At 45.5% G+C, this 21,811-nt stretch overlaps 1 protein-coding gene across 6 annotated transcripts in view; it reads left to right on the forward strand.

The window, feature by feature from the left end:
• LOC100643838 (protein Skeletor, isoforms B/C) overlaps positions 1-21,811 on the forward strand; it is a 53,527-nt gene that overhangs the window by 3,443 nt on the left and 28,273 nt on the right. For 2 of the 6 annotated variants that reach the window (XM_048410671.1, XM_003392904.4), the window contains exons 1-2: positions 9,924-10,058; positions 12,729-12,907. In XM_048410671.1, coding sequence (XP_048266628.1) covers positions 12,841-12,907 — 67 coding nt within the window. In that variant the 5' untranslated portion in view covers positions 9,924-10,058; positions 12,729-12,840. Of the gene's footprint in view, positions 1-9,923; positions 10,059-10,110; positions 11,289-11,529; positions 12,162-12,728; positions 12,908-21,811 lie in introns of those variants that run through there. The other 4 variants (XM_048410786.1, XM_048410703.1, XM_048410806.1 and 1 more) reach the window with 3 other exon arrangements.

Consider the following 21,811-nt stretch of genomic DNA (forward strand, 5'->3'; position numbering starts at 1 on the left):
AATTTTTCTGCCATTGGAACAAGTTGTCCGTCGAGGGGATACGTATAAATTCGATTTCCCATCGTTGCCTCGGGTTGCTTGAATCGCCAGAGATTTATCATCCTCGTTTCTGATCCTTGGCCGAAGCCAAGTGGTTAAGAAGCCAGCCTAACAAGCATCGAATCGCTACGTCTTCCTCGCGGAACAATCGCGATGGTTCTCTTTCCAAATTCGGTCGTTTCGAACTGTTCAAAGATTCGGACGATGATTACGATTCGGTGATTCTGTACTTTCCTGTTTCATTTCCAAATCTCTGGCAAGTTCTTTTAATTTTATTCTATTTCTACGCCGTTTCAATTTGGACGATCTCGAAGAAAGCAAAGCGGCCAAAGCAAAGAGTATCTTTGACTTTGAACACGCGCACCATATCATTGGGAATATCGAGCCAACCAAAATACCTTCAGTTACGCTTCTGTACTCCCTATAGGGAAGATTCGCATGATAAAAGCTTCTTAGAGTAACTAAGATTCTTAGGATTCAACGGGAAATGAAAGATGCTGCGTCTCGAATATCGCGCAACTCTTCTCTGAATCTCGCTGTCAACTACTTAGCGATATTATTCACTTACACCGTCGTGGAAAGTTTGTTTATTCGTCGTGGCGCTGATTATTCGAGTAACAATTCGGCGCAGCCATTTGAAGTCATCCGGAATAATCGTCTATCTGCGGTGGATAAGGACGGTTGTCCTTTTGTTTCTTAAATTGCTCATTCGCGAAAAGAATAACGAAGAATATAACGTATAGAAGAGGATAGCGGATGATTAATCGTATGTTAGAGTTCTCCTTTATCCGGTTTCTAAAGCTTTCGCGGCGGATTGCTAATATTATGTTACGTTGGTTGGCGTGGTGACGTAGCAGGATCTTTATCTGCTCCGGTCCGGTTTTTCCGGTTTCACCCTCGCGGCTTAAACGTCGTTTCCGGTTGCACGGTTGGCAGTCGGTTCGACCGGCGTTCGAATTTAAGTCGACTCGGTGCATTATTATTCACGAAGCGTTGCCAGTGAGCGCGAGTACGATGAGTAAACACGAACGTTTCGAATGTATTTCCGGGTGCGATAAGAAAAGAAGAATAGAAGTGAATAGAAGAGAAGAGAGCCACGGTGATATTTACGATGAAAATTACGACGGCATCGTGTTGCACGATCGTTGGTCGTTATATCGGAGCCGCGACGAAAATCGTTAATCAAACTGTTCTCGAAATGGAACGACCGGGTCTAATAACTCGCTCGCAAGACAGAATAGGCTGCACGGTGAATGGAAGTAAGGCGTCGTATTACGGCAATGTTCCGAAAGAGAAATCTTCCTTATAACGTTGGATTGTTATGCGAGGAAGGCTCGAGCTGTATAATGCCATTGTATCGTCAGGATAATAGGGCTATTAAATTTGCTATGTGAATATCGTCGAACGATAAAAATATCCGTGATCGCTTATTAAAGTTCTCTCGTTCGCTCAGCCTATTCTACATGTTTCTTTGCGTATCGTCGAAGGAAGAATTCCTTCCAAATGTTCGCTCATAGGAAAAGGAACGAAACAGAGAGAGAGAGAGAACAAGTTTCCTAGCTAACCGTTAACAAGACGGAAAGACAAGGTTACTTTTTGGACAAAGTCGATCGTTAGGATTATTCCGACAACCGAGGAGCGACGATGGTCGTGTTCGAACGACGACGAAAGAGTATAGCAGGACCATTGCCGATACACCGGAACTAATTTGATAGCGTTTTGGGTCAGCCAGGGTCGTACGAGAAAGGAAAGAGCCCCTGAAGGTTGCGTCCTACTTCCAACGTCGTGATGCTTGGGTGGGAGTGCAACAGAAAGCAACGGGTAGGATAAGGACTGGGTGGATCTAGGGGTGGGAGAGGGAAAAAACTCTACCGCGAGAGAAAACCGAATCAATAAACCTACGATCTCGCCTCCAGCCTGCTGCCTCCTGCCTTGCACCTACTTATGTAACTAGGCGAGCAGTTACGACCCTTCGAACTGCATGCTTGCATTAATGGGCCGACCAAGTACTGAGAATTACCTTACCGTTCGGATAATTAATTAGCCACAGCGATCTTTTCACTTCGGACGTTGATGCGACGATAAATAACCGAACGATTCTCGCCTCTCTATCATCGTTATCTATATATTTCTATATATTTCTTTCGCTTCTTCCTAAGTTCGTAATATTCGACGTTTCGAAGCCAAGGAATTTTCATTTTCCTAGAAAGATAGATTTGGATTTTCAGCTTTTCGGAAATTTTCCACAAAATTTTACATAGATTCGAGATAGAACGAACGAAGGTATAAAGCTTGGCGATCAAAGTAGGCGGATTTAAATCGACGATCGATTTCGTATCGCTCCCTCTAACGTTAGACGGGGGTGCGTTTAGCCTCTGGCTGCGATCGAATCATATGGTGCTCGCTATCTCGAATGTTTGACGAGTGACAATTAGGGGAATATATCTTTAGAAAAGTAGATTTTATCGCGGCAACGATCGAACACGGATAATTGTGTTTCTTGATGCGCAAGGCAACGGTCGGAACATTCGGAATTTATTGGAAAATTCGATCGACGCTATTCGACACCGACGTGACTTCATTTTCTGGCCAACAGTTGACAGAGTATAATTCTCGCAGAGAGATAGACACCGTGGCAATTGTTACTCGTCTTTGTTTCTCCAGACATTGTTCTCTCATTACGACAGGATGTCACGAGGTTTCAATTTCCGCGGTACATTTAAATCCTTCTGCTTCTCCCGATAGCTTGTTAGCTTTAGTTCTCGCCCGCGGCTCCAGCAATTACCCGACCGGCTCGGCTCGAATTATTTTCTAACGATAAGACAAATCCGTAATAAATACCTAACGGAGATCGTTTTAAACCATGTCAATTAGCATAACGCGACGATAAATTTTTTTTCAAATAAAGAGAGAACGACTATGAAAAGAGACGTACGATAATTAAAAGGAATTCGTTTCTATCGTGCATCTATCGTACTTACTTTTATTTTATTTTATTTTTTATTTTTAATAACAGGGCTTCGTTCGAACGAGTCCCTGGTTTTGCAAAATTGTCCGGACATCTTAATTGCGAGAAGAACGCGCTCATTTATGATAAACTGAGAGAAAAGAAAAGGGAACGGCATACAAGGCCGTGGCACAATGCTGTCTGCCTTGAATTTTGATTGGAATGCCCATTGTCTTCCATTTAATTATCTGTTTAATGCTGACCGTCGTCTCTTCCGCTCGTCCTTCGTACGTACATGTTCCGTTTGCGTGTCCTACGTATGTACGAATTCGCGTTTACCGATATAATTAATGACTCGCAATTAAGGCCAACGAATAGAATCGACGGGAATCGGCCGTAATGGGGATAACGAAAAATTGCGGAAAAATATTTGGATAATACGAAAATTGCCGCACGAGTATTTCGACGTTTAAAGATCGTTTCTTGTTTTAATTAAGAGAAAATAGCGTCTACACGCGCATATGCAGAGAGACGCAGATACGAGATAGCGATCTCTTGGAAAAAGACTCTCTTTTGAAGAAAACGGGGACCATCGAAGATTCGAAAGAGTCTGTACTTTACTTTCGTTTTCGACGAGATAAAATATTTGGTCAGTTACATTGTCTACGGTCTGTTACACAAATAGAGTGGCCACGTGGCACGCGGCGAGCTTCAAACGTTGTTTGCGAAGGGAAGATATTAAACTTCCAACATGATGCACGGCCTCGGCGGACTCGGAGCGTAACTCCGGAAAGGAACTCGGGAAAGGAATGCGGGTATCGAGTTTCAGCTCCTTTGTGTACAAAGAAACCCTTCGACAACTTCGTTTCAAGCGTTTCGTTACTTATTGCTCGAATAATTTAAAGCAGTAACGAATCTTCATTCGCTACTCGCGCGCTTCATTTTCCAAACTCTTCGTTCATCCGTTAAATTTTCGTCGTACCGTAAGCGATATAGTCGCCAGCCTTCGAAAGAAAGGCGCCCTTCTCGGTGCGGATCGCGACCGATTTCGCGTCTCCATAGAGCTTCAGCGACATAAAAGCCGCCTCATTTCCTCCCGCAACGAGTGAGAGAAAAAAAGAAGAAACAAAGAATGAAAAACGAAGTAAAATATCATTTTCGAATCGTTCTTTCGCGCGAGCGGTTCGGAAATCGCGCGGCGAAACTCCAGATATACGTATACGCGAGGTTTGGCGGTGGTCGTCGACGCGATCGAAGGGTGCGAGAGGAAAAAAGGACCGAGGCAGAAGTAAATAAGACAAAGGTCGAAGAAGGGACGGTAGACCGATGGAGGGATGGAAACCAGCCAAGGGATGGTACGCGGTTGCGTGTGTGCGACGATGGGCGACAGAGAGAGCTTTTCGAGGAAGCGACGTGCGCGCGAGAAACGCGAGAGCTCGTGTGCCGGCTGGCTACGGACAAAAGCGTGGCTCGAGCTTTTTTTAATTGTGTCTCTCTTACACCTGATCTCGTTCAACCTCCCTGCCTTGGCTGGCGACACTTTCCACGTGGCCCCATTATCTCTTCTTCTTTCTCTTCTTTCCCTTCTTCTCGTCCATCCTGAATCGGCTCGGTTTTATCGGAGTATCGCTCGACTTACCCCCAAGGACGCGCGGCCGTATCGTCGTCCACGAAACCAGGCTGGTTTTACGGATTCTCGATCGGGAAAAGAACTCCCCGTCGTCGGTTCGGAGAGGGGTGGACGATGACGCGTGAATCGAAGAGATAGAATTTTATTTTCCATAGGCGCCGCGCTATTTATGCCTCGTACGCCTGGAAACGGGCCTCGATACCGTGATATATTCGCGCGTGAGTGGCCGAAAGCCTGTGGTGAATTTGTCGGTGACGCGGCGTCGTACCGCGTGTCCTTCGATTTTCATCCCTATCGTTCCGTTATCGCGACCTCCGCTCTTCGAGACAACGACTTTCGCCAGTTTATCTTACCCCCGTGAATTATCCCACCTTTCCTCTTCATTTCCATACATTGGCTGTCGCAAGCTTGGAAAACCATGGCTGATGAAATTATTTTTTTTCTATCTCTCGCGGAGAAATGTCGAGGAACTTTCGAGTAGCGTCGATTCGCGCGTTGCTGTTCGCGTAGAACTATCAAAAGTCGTGGACGATTCGTCGCGCGACATTGTCGTTCCTAAAGTTTTAAGTCGTTTGCGTTAACCGGGAAAACGTTCGAGCCTCGCCACGAGTTTTTCGACGGGGCTCGAGCGAGTAATTTGAAATTCAGCCTCGTCCTTTCTTACGTCGCACGAACGAGCTTGCCTCCTCTCTCGTAGCGAAGCAAAGTCACGCAAACGAGTTTAGAACGAGAAGAAAGGAGGAAAAATAGGGAGTAGATGCGTTATTATGTTTCTTCGGAACCGATACAGACAACGGCGAGACGATGATGCGATTTCCCCTTGACGGGAACGAATTTACGAAACGTTGCATGGTCGGTTGTGGAAATCGAGAAGCTGCTTATTTATCGACGCACGATCGGTCCTGCGACAATTTCCCGCGCAAAAGTTGTCGCGATTCCATTATGACGATATTATACAGAGGAACGCGAAACGTTTGAAGATCGAATGCAAAGGAAAAGGCGATTAATTGGAAGAGAAAAACTTGGCAAGTAGTAAATCCGTTTTTTCTTCGTATCGGAATGAAATTATTTGATAAAATACATTTATACCGCTAGGAAATTCGGAAACTATTTGCTAACGATCCTAAACATCTTTTCTTTGAAGCATCGACGTTCACGAGCCACGTTCGTGCTTTCATTAGTACGGTCGTAACCGTTAAACACACGTCGAAACAAAAAGCGCTCGTAATTTCGACTCGCTCCTCCAAAATCCTAGATATCCGATAGCATCCTGGCAGCGGATTCAGCCAGCGCAGTGGCTGCATCCTTTTGCCGCGCGCTGAATTCAAGTAGTCAAAGTGCAAAAGCTCAAAAAGGACGCTTCGCTGCGTGAAGCTTCAGGAAACTCGGACTTTGAGTCTCTCTCTCTCTCTCTCTCTCTCTCTTTCTCTTTTTGAAAGTACGCATTCACATAGGCAGGTATTCGCGTCGAGGAGGAGCAGAGAGGAAGAGAGAGAGAGAGAGAGAGGAGGGAGCTTTGAAAGCTGTCGCAGGAACGAATCGGATGGGCGAGCTGTTGAAACGCGGGCGTAGAGGATGTACGGTAATAGATTGTATGCATGAAAAAATAAACCACGAGTGTCGGATGAAAGTTTTACGCGTGAGCTATCGTTTTCGAGAAAATCGACTTTGATAGTACGAGGGTGCGTACTCGCGTTCGCTCCGCGTAATAGTGGAATTACCGTTTGTAAATCGACTGCGAATGTTTTTACGTTTACGTGAAATTTAAAAGTACAAAATGCCGTGTAAATGCGTATAAATTATTTAATCGGTCGTATAAAGACTTGCATAAACATTCGCGGTCTATTCGCAATGGTTTTTCGCGAGTTGTGTGTTTCGAAAAAAAGATTTTAATCTTTGCACAACGATCCAAAGATCGCTGCATTTTGATCTTTCTCCCTTCACGGTGAACCGCCCACGTTGATCATTTATTTCGAAACACCCTGTACAAGTTAGCGAGTCTAGAAAGAGGCAGCACATTTCTCATTGAAATACCGTCATATTTCCGCGTTGCCAATGCGTTTCGCGCACACAGCTGACTAAGACGTACGAGCGAGCCGGGTTCGATCTCGCTAAGAGCAAATCACGCGCCGCGCTTTCTGTGAGTCGAATTGGAAATAATGCGGGAAACGAAAGCCATCGCTACCCTCTCTCCGAGGGATCGTTTTATCGATAGATCTTAACATTCTCGCCGCTGACAAATTTCTTACATTTGCCTGTCTCTCCGTACGAAATCGCCTCTACATATTTCGAGTATTTCTTTTTAAGTATGTATTTCCTTTGGATTCGCGACGAATCTTTCGTAAAATTCCACGATCGTACCGTTTACCTCGTATCAATTTTATTTCAAATTCCCTGGACGCTGGACGTACGTAGAATCGCGTTAAGGCATCGTTCGATCGGATGCGATCTAGGAGCGAATTAATCCGACGATGGGATTTCGAAACGCGGCCGATCTCCTTTTCCGCGTGTATATTCCGAAATGAAATTAAACCGTTCGATTCGGTGTCAATCAAAGTGGATCCACTCGGATGATATTTGACGGTTGCCGTGAAAATACGCATCGACGAGTCCTTCTAGAAATTACGTTACGCCCTTATTACCTGTCATTGTTCGATAACGATATATATTTAATTAAATCGGACCCGGCCGATTGAAAGCAGACGGGACGTGCTAGATTTTAACGAACCTGTCAACGTCGTCGTTCCCCTAATGCGGCCACTCGATATTCGTTTCTGTCCGACGGAATGCTCGATCGAAGTTATTGTCTCGCTGTGTTTTCCCAAACAGGCAAATGCGCCCCGTTACGCACCGTGATTATCGATCTTTATCTAATCGACGAGGGAAATGAACAAGTTAAGTTTCTTAAGAAACAAAATTTACTTTTTCGCGATATAGATAAAAAAATCAAAATGCTAGATTTGAATTCGCTGTAACCAATTGATTATTAATAGAATCGATTAGTTTTACGCATTACGTCCTGTTTGTCGCGTAGAGTACCGTTGATTAACTCGACGTTCGCGAGTGGACATCGTAACCGATTCCTCGGGGGATGATAAAAAAAAGGGGGAAAGGAAAAGAGGAAAAATGGTTGCGATCGAAAATGATCGTAGAGTCGCGTTAAAAGCAACGATTTCATCGACCACGGGAGTGTTACGGACACGCTCAAAGCTCGCACGAACGACCGGCGAAAGCTGGTTATAGCGTGCCGTGTGGTCGTGCAAAACGTATCGTCGGAGATGGCCGGAACTGCAACAACGAAACGACGAAACAGCGATCCGCTTGTTATATCCTGGAACGTTTTTAATTAACCGGTAGACGATCATCGATGCTTGATCGACTCGTAATTTACCAGCTGATGAGCATATTGCACAGAGTCATCCGAGCGTAAAGAAAAACCGAGACTTCTCGACTTAAGCACGCCTCGAATAACGAGTTCAGGCAATGATCGAATCCTTTCACCGTTGTTTTAGTTTGATCGCGAATCGACAAATTCTGAACGAACGTTTCGCCTGTTCCCGATCGAGAATCACCGGCATCGAGAGTGAAAATTCAGGATTTCGGCAGAGGCGGCACAGAAAAGAAGGGGATAAAAAGATAGAAGAATTTGGTTGAAAAGGAAAATTGCCGATGAATAGGTTCGAAGCGATCGAAAAGACTATCGGTCGCACGTGTATGAACTTCGCTCGAAACATTCGGCAACTTTGCTTTACGTCGATTATCTCTTTATTTATGTTCCAATTTGCTTTTATTCTAGCTTCTACCGCACCGCGCTCCATTCTCTCGCTCGTTATTTTTTTCATATTTACTTTATTTCATATTTCTATCATTAGTCCTTGTTACTGCCTTAAACGAATCGCAATTATTACCCTGCCATTGTCTCAACTTTGTTTCGCCTTGCCCATTCACGCGTCCTTCTCTTCTATTTAATTTCCCTCTCGCTTCCTCTATTTTCATTCCACGAGCAAACCAACACGGTCGGGGAGACAGATAAAGCCGTTGAGCTGATTTCGAATTCTTTGCCGCGACAACGAAATCGTATTACATTCATTAAAGGCTGTGAGCCGGCTAAGAACACAAAACACCGGCGAGGGTAGCGGGTGAAAGAGAGGGTGGGACAGAGGGATCGGTGTATAAGCGCGATACGTATCGAGGAGCGAGACGACGAGGAGAGCCGAGTCGACTCCAACGTGTCAGTGGAACAGCGAACCATCTAACCGCGGTTCGTTACAAGAAGACACGACCCGCGGCTGCAATTGCATCCCCTTCTGCCCGACTTTTCTTCCTGATACCGCGGCGAGATCCTCGGCGTGCCTGCGGTCCGTTTCTGCTGGTCTAAATTTCGTCTACGTCTGTCTCTAGCGATAGCGTCGATATTTCGCAGCTGGTATTTCTGACTTGCCCTTTATCGTACCTTGACGGAAGCGTTGCGCGTAGGTTTCACGTAGGACGATCCGTAGTCCTTCGAACGAACTTTAACCTATCGCCAAACGAACGTAGGTGTCGAATATTCGGAACGTTATGACGTACGTAATAGCGGCATCGTTCGTCACAGTTACAACGTCTGCCAGATCGTGCGAGATACGAGCTCAGTTGCGATCCGATAGTACGCGCGAGCGGCCAACGGACCGACTATACGGTATTTCCTACTACGTCGTCACTAACGAGCGAACATTCGGCTTTCGTCCTTGCTTTCGTCCTTTTTATTTCGTCCCAAAGCATCTGAAACAATCTTCCGCTCTTCCTCGCGATCGGTCACTCGTCTCGCGTTCTTCGAGGCGCAAGCCTCGTCCCCTCGCGGTATGGCGACTCTTTTACGCCGTTTGCCCGCGTTACGATCCTGCAGATCGAAGGGAACCGATCGCGATAACGATCGACAACGTCTCCGAATCGGTATCGATAAGTCGATGCGAGTGTATCGGTCCCATAGGTAGCGGCGGTCGTAGCCGTGTTAGACTAGAGCTCTTTAGGTATCCAGGGTGGGGTGAGATTGGGCGCAGAACCGGCGTGGGTAATGGTGACTACGTTGGCTGGTAGGTTCCGCGGGGTTAGCAGGGCCGAGAGGAAGGCGGCGGTGGGGTGGACTCGGGTGGCATGGCGCGGGGGTGCACCGCAAGCTCGAAAGTTGGGAAAAAGCCAAGGAAGGGGTTGTGCTTCGAACGGAGGTCCGTCCGAGGGCGCAAGCTCGAGGTCGTCCCCGTATCCTCCCACTCTGGCACGCGATAGGTGGAGCCTCCCTGGCCGCCAATACATGTCCTGGACCCGTGTACGCTACGTGCGTAACCCCAGTCAGTCCTTCCACGTCCGAAAACGCGCGCTCTACGCACCCGGTGCGAGTGAGCTTAGCGCGGGCTCTCCCTGCTCTCTCTGCCGCGCTGCGCTGCGCCCAGCGTATCCGAACAGGTTAGCCCTTTTCGCGATACCTGCACCAGAACGTTCGTGCTCGAGCGCTTTCAGATATTTGCTAAATCGCCGACGATTCGATCGTTCGTCCCTCGGTATCGTTGTCACGCCGCTGTTCCGCCGACGTGATATCTCGTTGTCACGGATTCGGCGAGGGAGATGCTGGTGAATCTGTTTTGCAATCTGTTTCCACCGTGACGATTCGTCGAGCCTCTTCGTCTCGACTCTGGTGATACTTTCCGAGTTGCTCGTCGTAACCATTCTGGCGGGTTCTGCGTAGATTTTCTAGCGCAAGGCGCCACCGCTGCTACGCCAGTTCGTTTGTCTCAAAAAACAAAGCTCGTCGTATGCGCGTATTGGCTTTTTGCGAAGATATAGTAAAGAATAACAAGCACGCTGCTTGGTAAGCTGTAGCGATTTCCGATTTCTACGAGCAACGATTAGAAGCGCTGGAATTTCGGGTTCAGTGCCAAAACCGCGAAAGTGCGAGGTTGTTAACGCGGAAGGGAAAGTTGCAGTGTATTTCCAGTGACGTATTACTTTGAAAGTATTCGTAGATAAAATGGAAATCGGTCGAATAATATTAATATATCGTCGTACACGAACGTACATGTAGGACGGATCCTTTCGAATCGATAGATCGAAAAATATCCGGTGAATCGTCGGTGAAATAGCGAGTATTGCATTTCGAGCAACTCGACCGCGAATCGTGCGCCGAATGAAATTTGCTTCTTCGTCCGATGTGAAAACGCCAGTCGATTTTCGTGTGCTCTCGTCCGGTACAAAGAGATTACGGCCACGGTGGTATACAACGGCATAGTGCGTTGTACGATAAATACATTAATAATAATAATCAGCTATCGCTAGGAAAATAATGCCGCGGTGAAAGCGTGGAAAACGTAGAGCGTCAAAAACGTGGATCGCGCGATTTCATTTTTACCAGCAACTATATCCTTTCGAAAACGTTTTCAAATATTCGTTCTACGACGTAGAATCGCGGCGACAACCGTAGGAGAATAAGTCACGATACAATTTCATCAGCGATCGTGTTTAAACGTTCGCGGAAGATGGCGCGTTCGGCTTGACCTAGCACGATACGTTTCTACTTTCCATCGGCTCGTACTGCGCGATTGCGAAGGAATGCAATTATCGAAAACATTGCCGAGCAATGTTGCAACCAAACATTGCGTACACATTGGAACAACAACGGTGTACGAGCTTGGCGTACCAGTACGTGTGCAGCTTACTTCCTGTCCATCTCTCCTTTGGTATTCGCTAGATGGCCAACAGAGTAATTAAAGATGCAACGTGTGAATGAACTCTGACACGAACACACCGATGGCATTTTAATTGCTCGACGCATCGCATCGCGTATCTTACTCTCTCCTCCTGTTTGCTTCGCTAAGCTACGTTTGCCGCATTCGTGTAGTGAAATCTTGCCGATCGATTCATATTTATTTACTATCGCATTTATTTACTTGCAAATAATTCCTACGATCTGAAAATTAAAGTTCTACACGGTATGGTTACGTGGCCTTTTGTTTGTTCCATCAGTCCAACGTATCTTTCTACGTATTAATATGATCGATAGAAATTAAGGTAAGAGTAAGAGTACAACGTTTCGCGCATTTTCTTTCGATCGTACGGTAATCACGTTCTCCGTGCATAGAGCGCAATTTGCTCGCTTAAGGAGAGACGTTACAGCTGTTGTGACAACGCGAAATTCAACGTGAAATCCGTAGTTTGTTGCTATTCTATCGAACCATTCGACGGCAAAGAGAAAAACAGAAAGAGTTAAAAAGAGAGAATGGACGGCGGGAGTCGGTAGACTCGTTCGGAGGAAAATATTTGTTGGCCGCTGATAGAAAGTACCGGCGCGTTTCGTGGACTCTCTCGAGGTCGTGTAGACTGCACGGCTGTTTTTTTCAAACTCGCCAGCCGGTACGGGAAAGGTGTGCTGGCAGACCGATGGCAAATTTCTGTTCAGTCGACGTTGTCTCGGTCAATAGTCAACACGTTCTACAGGAGTCCGTCGCCTCTCGTTCACTTTTTCACCGAGCTTCTTCCGACCGATCGATTCGAGTGTTGGTACAATTCGTTTTGGTTAGTTTCTTTCCCCAATTACTCGCACGCGGCATTTCACTCGATGTTCGATAGCACTTTTATCCTCTTTGTCGTTGGTAAGTTGCTCGTTCAACTCGGTTATTCCGAATCTCGATCGTGAAACGTCGTTTAAACGACGATCGATTATTTTCCTTCGGAATCGTCGAACGAATTTCAAACAACTGTCTTTCGAATTTCGAGAAAAAATAATTTCATTCTCTCTATTAACGTATCCTGGCGCGGTTAGATTCAACGATTCAAGGTTCATAAATAATCCTCGACGAGTAAGTACGCGATCATAATGCTCCTTCCTTAAAGCCTTTGTCCGAGACACAGTGTCGTTTCATGGTTCCCGCGGCGAAAGGTTCTCAAGGATCTTCGAACGGCGTGCTCACCGCCCGTTCTAAAAAACAAAGATTTTCTGACCGCGACAGCTCGAAGCACGCGGAAAAAAGGAAGAAAAAAGAAGGAAAGAGGGAGAGAGAGGGAGCAAAGAAAAAAAATCCCCGCCGAGAAAACTCTCGCGAGGATAGTAGAGGCTTCACAGTGTTCCTTTCGAATTTCCAGATCAAAAGTAAGTGCGCGCGTGTGGTTCGTGTGTGTATACATGTGCCATCATCCGCGTGAGCGATAAGCGGGAGAGAAGAGGACTCGGGCCAACAGAAGCCGGAACCGAAAAATGGATGCGACGTCACTGCGACTCATTTCCGGACTGCTTTTGTTCGCCTACACCGCGTCACACTTTAGTAAGTCATTTTGCTTAATAAAACTACTATTTCTTCCTCTGTGTGCATGCGTCTGTCTGTCTGTGTCGCGTAGTTGAATCCTCTTGTCGCGAATCTTGTCAATTTTCGAAAAACACATCCTTCCTTCGCCGATCGTTGTACGTTGCTTCGATCGTTGTATTTTGCGTCCATAGAATGTCAAAATTATATTTCAGAGGCTCGCAGATAAGAGGGAGAATTAATGAAAATTGGCCACCCTCTAGTTCATAAGACTCTGGTTTATTATCAGAGAAAAATTCCACGCGTACACTCGATTAATTAAAAGCGAAGATAGCTTAATTCTTCGTGTCTCGAAGAATCTTTGAAGCACGGCCTAGACAAGGTACCCTTATGATAATGTTTAGATTATTCTTACAAATACTATCTCCGCGGAATGTTATTATACGCATTTGTGTTTAATAATAATAATAATAATAATAAGGATAATAATAAGGATAAAATTTTAGTTTCGTTGGTAACCGCTTTAAGAGCTCGCCATTTTTCCGGTACAAATACAACCAACTAGAACGGCTGACTACGTAACACGTGTTCATACCGCAGCCACGATATTCGAAACACGAATCACGACGCGTTTGCCTTTCGCTAGCCGAGCTCTGTTCATTTCAAAAAGCATTTCGATGTTTCCAACATCCGTCGATCCAGCGTTTCTGCCAACCTTTCTCCGCCTCTGTTTCGCGTTCCCGCCACAAATCATCGACGATTGCCGATAGAAAAACCCGTGTGAAATTGTCGTTGATCAACCGATCGCGATACGGAGGCTGGCCGATTAAAATCTCTAGGATTAAAACAAGACTTAAAGTTAATTGTAGCAATGGGAGTAACGTTCGCTTATCGGACGCTAGGATGGTTATGGTAATTTCAAAACTTTGAGCGATTTAGAAGGTAAATTGCTAAGGAAAACGAGGACGTGGCACAGCAGGACCGAGGCAATGGTGGAAAGGCGGCAGCAAATGCGTCGCCGTAATTGCATAATGGACCTGGTGTGTTCGCGTCGAGATACGAAGCCCTGGCCTGGTTTTTACTCGAGGACTTTCACTCCGCATCACTGCCTCTTCTCTCTCTCTCTCTCTTTCTCTTTCTATCCTTCCTTGTTTTCGTATTCATCTCCCTCGATACTCCTTCTCTCGTCGTGTTTCTGTTTCTCTCTTCCTTATTTTATCCCACGCGTTTCCTTGTTACTCCATTTTTCTTCCCTCTCTGTTCGACCGTTTTTATCTTCTGCTGTCATTCTCGGTTCTCTATTTAGCGACGTATCGTTATCTTTATTCCTGCTCGTAAATGTGAATTTAATTTCGCACCTCGAATAATAATAATCGAGGTACGATAGATTCTGAAATTCAATTACATTCTATAAGAATCGTCTTATTCGCGGGAAACTTTTGTAACGCTGTTGCGAGGATGCGAGAAACGGTGCTGTAATTTCCGTGTGCTCGCCACGAATCACGATGAACATCGTAAATAACAGAACCGAGGAGAAGGATCCAGGGAGGACACCCGGTATATAAGGAACAGGCGGGTCTCTGTTACTTGGCATTAGTCGGTTTCAAGTACGGAGTATTGTTTCTGGAGATCCCGCCGCTCAAATTGCCAGCATTTAGCGGCTTATCTGGATTATCGTTTCCCCATGCACGGTCCGAGGGAGTATTTTTCGTGGGGGTAAAAACGCGGGACGGTTGGCGCTTTTCGAAATTCACCGTGTTTTCTCTCACCGGACGATATTCTTTTTCCTTCTTCGTTCCGCCGTCTGGAAAAGGATTAAACGGAGAAGAGGATTAGAGACGTTTTCTTTTTCCTTCTTTTCCCCTCTTATTCGTTTAATTCTTTTCTTTCTCCCTCTCTATTTCCCTTCTGTTTTCTATCTCTCTCTTCGAGCTCGGTCTCTATAACGGAAATAATTTCAGCGGAGGAGGAAGCGTAAATTCAGTGAGAAAAATTACGCGAGATTTCAAGATAAACTGGAAGCTGGTTTAATGAGTTGCGTTCAACTGGTATAAAAGGGATATACATATATCGTTTTGCAGCCGTATATCGATTCGCACTGGGATCGTTAATTGATTACAGAGTGCAATATTTGCTCTATTTCTTTGCGTACAGGCACACACGGTTGAACGTTTAACGTTTGACCTACTTCCTACGGATAATTTGAAAGGCTTCTCACGCGTCCCAAGGTCAATCGTGCCCTCTCGACAAAATTTTACCTTGGGATTAGAATCCGATCGGATATTCATTCGCGGACGCTCTCTTCGTGGGCTCGCGCGTGTCTTACAACCGCATTTTACACGGTAGATATTTCGCGTGCAAATTGCTTTCCACGATAATGAAAAGCATCTTCGTAATAATATTTCGTTTGAACGTTAAAAGGCAGCCACTTGCTCTAGAAATGAAATATTTTTCTCGAATTTCTGCCTGAAAATTCTCGTTAACGACCAACTACCTTCGCTCAAAGGCTCTGCTTGTTTCCTTTCTTCGTCATGAACTTATAAGGCGTACCATAAATATGTCGTATACTTTCGCAATGTCTAAAGCGACGATAGCTGCCGGCGTGTACGTACAAAGCCTCGAGGTACGTTGCACAAGTATCGAACATTATTTCTTCGTAACGCTGTGCACGACGATCTTCCATTTACGAAATTAGCTACGCAAACGTAACTCGTTACTCGTAGCACGAAAAGTCTGAGAAACATACTCGATTTCCGGGACACCTGGTACGTCGGCATACACGGAGATAGAACAGGGCGCGCTCATGTAGCTTCCAATAAAGCTCCGTTCGAGTGCTCGTTCGGTACTCGACGAATCTTGAATCGGACAATACCCTCGTGGTACGTCCATCTGAAATAACCCATAAGGTCCCTCGAGTGTAGCATCTATATAGGGAGCGGTAATGCCTCGTGGCACGGTTACGAACATCCACCGTACAACCAGCGGAGCAACATTTTTTACCTTCTTTGTCAGGGATTACTTCCGGGTCAGCAGCCAGGCTCGATCGTGTCCAATCCACAAGCTTACAGATTACCGGACGTACTTGTCACGAGCGTGGTAACGCGATGCGTATCACGTGTAATCCATCGACTTTTCCAGCACGCTTTTACTCACATTTTTCTTCCTTCCGTTTCGTTTTTCTCGTACGGGGTTTAGTTCGCAATAAGACGAGTCGGTAGACACGCGTGCAAGCCTCGATGTCGTGTAAAAAATATCGTATGTCCCAGCTTCTGTATAATTACGTCCTCTAGAAATTTGTTTTTTCGTCACGACAATGCGTTATTTCTCGACTGCGATCATGCTACGTTCGATATATATTATTTCGATTCGCTGGAAAACGAAATTCAAATGTACTCTCGCATATTAGGGAGAATAGGTCGGGAGATGTCTAAAGGAACGCGGTTCGGTTCGTAGCAAACGCGAAGACTCGCGGAGATGGAAATCGCGAACGAGAACAGGCATTCATCGGACGTTGCGATTGCGAGGTTACGTGGCCGTTCGTTGCAAAAGTAATCGAGCAATTTTTTCCCTTTTTTTTCTTGCTTCCCCGCGGGATTACTTCCGGTTCAACGAGTCCCGCTCAGTCGGGTTCAATCTCCGTACTCTGTGTCAGATTACAGAGTACTCGCCGTAGTAACATCTATAGTAACACGTGTGTAGTATGTAAACTCGTAGTACGCGTGCGCGTTTACGGACCAGTCGCCCATATGCATAAAAGGCGAGTACTGCATATATGTATATCGCTGGAAAATCGGGCGCGTTCGTGTGCGTTCGATGCATATCAGGGACGCACGATCTTTATTCCTTTTCTTCGATCGAGATTGTATCTCGTCTACGATTCCATTCGATTCGACGCGTTATTATTCCATACGAAATATTATATGCTCGTGAAATATTTTTAAACGATACTCGATGACTAGAAAATGCTACGGAAAAATGATTGGAAAAGATTAAATTCGATTTGATATTTAGGGGATGAAATTTATCATTCGTTTATTTATTATCATTTGAAAACGAAGGAGCTTTACTTCCATTACGGATACAATTGACGCTTATCGATGATAAAAGACGGAATATCGATGTGTCGCGTGATTACGCGATACAAGCTACGAAATAATAGACCGATAATAAAGTAAAAAGAATAGAAATGCACTCTGCTTTCCACTCGATCGCCGGAACGAGAGTGAACCGCGGAGCGCTCTGCACCCTGAAACTTAAGTAGCTCCTACCAGAGTGCACACAGACAGGGTGGGGAGCGTCGTTTCGACGCGGCGCTCAACCACGGCGTCCCCTCCGTGATACTCGACGGTAGTATGAGGGGCGTCGTTTCAGCGCTCGCCGCTCACAATCAGACAGCCGAGTCCCCACCGTGAAGCGTACGAAAGAGCACCCCACCATCGCCACGCCACTATGGAAGTGGAATAGGTCAGCCGGACGTTCTGAATAAACCTTGTAGTTACGATTATTTCTATACATTTTGAAACTTTCGATTCTTCTGCAAGCATTTACCGATAGAGTACCCCAGTATCTACCCCTGTGGAATTATTCAAGCGCAGAGTATACGAAGTACAATATTCTAAGATAACTTTCCATATTTCTTGCTAATAAAATTCTATCGAAATTCCAACAAAAGTAGTAGAATGCTAATTATGGTTTTCTTTTCGATATTTCTTCGAAACACCAGTGATTTGTTCTAGGCGTTGCTTTATTCGTTCGTATTTACGATTTGTTCATTCATACCGCACGTTAAACTTTGTTTCGTTATAATCGTCCATGTGCAAGAAACGAATCGGTTTAGCCATGTTCGACGTGAAAAATTTATGCAGGATGATAATTTCCCGAGTATATCGCATCGAACAAGATTCCTATATTTTTCTGGAACATCGGACGCTTTGCAATTTTCCTCGCATGCGAGCCTGACGCGCATGCATCAACGTAATCGTGCGCTTGTTCCTTCCATAGATGACACAGATGTGTCGTGGAACGCGCCCATTACCGGAGATCATTATACGCGACTCGTAACGAAATTTCAGAAACACGTTTCTTATGTTCCCAATTTTTCGCGCGTTACGAAACGTACGTATATAGAGGAATTCTCGCGAATTACCAAATGAAACTGCGATACTCTGTTCCAACACCGAGACTGTTCAAAAATAAATTTCGACGATTTCTATCAGAATTTCTTCCTTGTCTCGGTCTAAATCTGCGTCTGTGTTATACGTATTTACGATGCTCGTTCTCGTAATTGCTACTATACCTTGACATAAATGAATCGTATACCTGATATCCGATCGGTCGTTGCTACAAGAGTCCTGGAATGCGACGTCGCGTCATTCTCTCGTCCATGATCTGAATTATATAGAAAATTATGGCGCTCTTGGATACGTAATTCCACATAATGCACCATTAGCGGTAAACCTGCATCTCTAGTTTATTCATAGCACCTAAGTTTGCATCGTAAATATATCAGTTCGACTGAAGCATTATTTTAAAGTCGATATATACTCTCATCGTGAGTCTCGTAGTAGAATCTTAGAGAGAATTGAGATTCTTATCGTCGCCAGTATTAAAAGAAGGGTTCGTTCTATGGTTAATAAAGCGACAAGTGTAGAAAGTTAGCACCGAGCAAGACCGAGCGAACTGACGCATCCGCGTAATTAAAATTCGACGGTAATCGAAGGGAGGCGCGCAATCGAAGATAGAGGATCACATGTGCACGTGCGACGCAGCGACAGGCTACTCGGAGTAATTGGAGTCGGTAACGGGTGTACATTTAATGCGTGTATAGTATACTTGTTGCTTGTTCGCCAGATGTGTGGCTCCCAACGGAGCCGGTTACACGATGCTTTCGAAGCGGCGAGCAAACGGCGACCACCCTCAAAGTTAGCGGTTCGGTGTTAATAGATGTAAACGGCCAATTCGAGACTTTAACTAAAGGGATTTCTCTCAGTCGGCGATATTTGTAATCGATTAACGGTCCCACTAAATGTCCGATGTCGCAATAGCGAGATATCAATCGACGATCGAAGGATGACACATCGAAGTCCTATTCGCAACGAGGTGGTTTTACTCGCGTCGAAACTAGAACTTTGATCATCTTCCGTGTAGCTTCTTTTCTGCTATTCCTCGCTCTCTTTCTACTTTCGATTCTCTACTTTCGATTCGATACTTCTACTTTTCGATTAGAAAAAGAAAAAATTTGATTCCATTGTTGGATCAGTCTGCCGCATTAACCGGTGGTCCGACATAAAACGTTCGGTTTGCATTGTCAGACGGTACAACCCCTGTACCTTAATCTATCCGCAATCAAATGATCACCCATCTCCCCTGGGGATCCCCTTTTCTTCTTTCGTACTATTTTCTTATCGACTCCTCCGGGGAGAGAATAACCCGGAATTGCATCGTAGCTGGGCCTATCCGACCAGCAAAACGGAATGAAAGGCCGGAGTCAAAGAACGCGGACGTATCAGGGAAACAATTTAACTAATGGAACCGTATTGCCCGTAGAGATCTATGATCGTACACGATACGCGCACCAGACCCCCTTTTTTACGCGATATTATCCGAATTTTTCACCGGTCGTTCTTGTTATCGGTGGCCGATTCTAATTCCTCGGAATGGTATCGATCGATATCGGTCAACGTCGACCGAAGAGAAGTATTTTCTCAATCTAACGAAATATTTCGTTCGGATACTTTTACTGTATTTTTGTCCTTTATCCGTATGCGTTGACGAAGGCACAGATGCATCGCGTTAACTAAGCGGCAACGGCGTATTTCATTGGCTTCGTCTTGTCGACCGTATCGGAGCCGGGTGTAATTTGCACGTCTTGCGGATGCATAATGTGCTATTAGACGAACGGCTGACACGTGCTCTGACACGGAGTCATTATCGACCGTACTGCTGTCTTTCTCGTTATAACACCTCGTGCTTCTATGCCTACGACTCTATAAAGTGAGATACACGCGTGTATTGGAAAACTCATCGCCAAACACACGCTTCCTTTTATCTTTCTTTCGCTTCACAGTCAAATAAAAATAAAATCAAAATCGAACGAAACACTTTGATCGTCTTCGGCGAGTGTAATCACTTGCCTCTTGGAGCAATCAAATAGAAAGCGGTGGAGATCGTGATCGAAATTGGCATCCAAATATTCCGATATCGATGGCACAGTGATCAAGTCGGCCGAAGGGGACGATATTACAGTGGCGTGTCTCTGGTCCGTGTTTGAGTTCCACTGCGATATGAATGTCTCCCCATGGGGGTGTCGTCGCATATCGATTGGAATGAGGTGCTAGCTACGCGTCCATGTATGTATCTATGTATGTACGTCCCGCTTCCAGCGGTCCTACGTCGTAACACGAAATTCGTGGGAACTGTAGCTTCGAAACGGAGGGAGTCGACCGTGAAGCGTCTTCTGACCGATGACACGGTCACCATCGCTGCTCCACGATAATGGTGTCAGTCAGGTACATTTGTCACATACACTCGTAACAGACCGTGTCGGGCGTTCCGAACGCACGAGTCGCGAAACGCTGATCTCTCGGATCACGATCGTTAGAATTCGATTTAAGTCATCTTTGATACGAAGCAATAGTAAAATGTATTATCTGCTATTTTAGGAAGCATCTATTTTACGAAATACGTTTATCCAACAAGAAGGAACTTTTCAGAACAACGTATAGTATTACGTGCACGCTAAATAGGACGGCTGTCACGTTACCTGTCCACCCTTACGCTCGTCCCCCATTCGAGCCGCTCAAAAGACCATCCGAGATAATATCTAACGGATAGAGTCCCCTTCCTAGTTACCATTACCGTAAGCCAGGTTTTAACGAGCGGTTATTCGATCGAAGATAGTATTCCATTATTACTCGGCGTAAATCGTAACCAGCGACAAACTCCATTTATCGAAATGGAAGCGTAAACAAGTCGGCGAAATAAACGGAAGGAATGTGTCCAAATAGAACGGAAAAGTAAAGATAAACGAAAAGAATCGTGCACGTGGACGTCGAGCAAAGAAACATCTTATCCAGGAGGATTCGTTTTATCCGTAAGCCGTGCCTTTATTTTCTACACCGGCCGTGTTTGTCGATCACCTTGAGCCCTGCAGACAGTCTACCCGGCACGAGTTCTATTTCCCTGGAATCTCGTTTCTTTTCACTGGAAAGTTAACCTGTTCCCGTCAAAGGTATTTCGCGATGTTTTTACCACTTGAACGCCGGGTGTATCGAAAGGCGTGAAAATACTTGTAGACTACGGCACCGGTTAGACTCTTATAGTAAACGAGGTGCGAGAAATCGAGGTGTATCCTGACTACGGAGCGAGTCGCACAGTCAGTTCGATATCGCCAAGAGAGGAGGGTAAAGGGTGGTCTTAATGCATTTGTCGAGGTAGCTATGGTACGCATCACCAGGCACCCTTTTTGCAAGCTCAGCGTGCTCTCTCCATTCGCTCCCTTTCTCTTCAGCTCTTTCTTCTTCTCTTTTTATCTCTAAGCCTGCATACGCTCGCTCCTTCTTCTCCTTTTCCTTCTTCCGCGTCTTCTTTGAATCGATGCCGAGTTTCATATCTATCTCTTCTTTCTTACTCCGTTCGATTCACCTAATCCTTTCTTCGCCCCCTTCTTTCGTTTCCGTTTATTTCGGTTTAATTTCGCATCGGTTTTACCTTCTTCTCGCCGCTCCTCTTTCCGCACTTGTCTTTCTTTATTTGCGTGTTTCTCAGGTTTTCGAATTTTCCCGAGCATAGTTGCTTTCGCTAAGTCAGTCTTCGTTTATTCGTCTCTTTAACGCGCTCTTTCTTTCTCTCTTGCCCGCATCTCCGGCGCTTCCCCTCTCCCGAGAGTATAATGACTGTAAAACGAAGCGACCGACCCCTTGGCTT

Source organism: Bombus terrestris, chromosome 1, assembly GCF_910591885.1.
Source record: "Bombus terrestris chromosome 1, iyBomTerr1.2, whole genome shotgun sequence".
Lineage (NCBI taxonomy): Eukaryota > Metazoa > Arthropoda > Insecta > Hymenoptera > Apidae > Bombus > Bombus terrestris.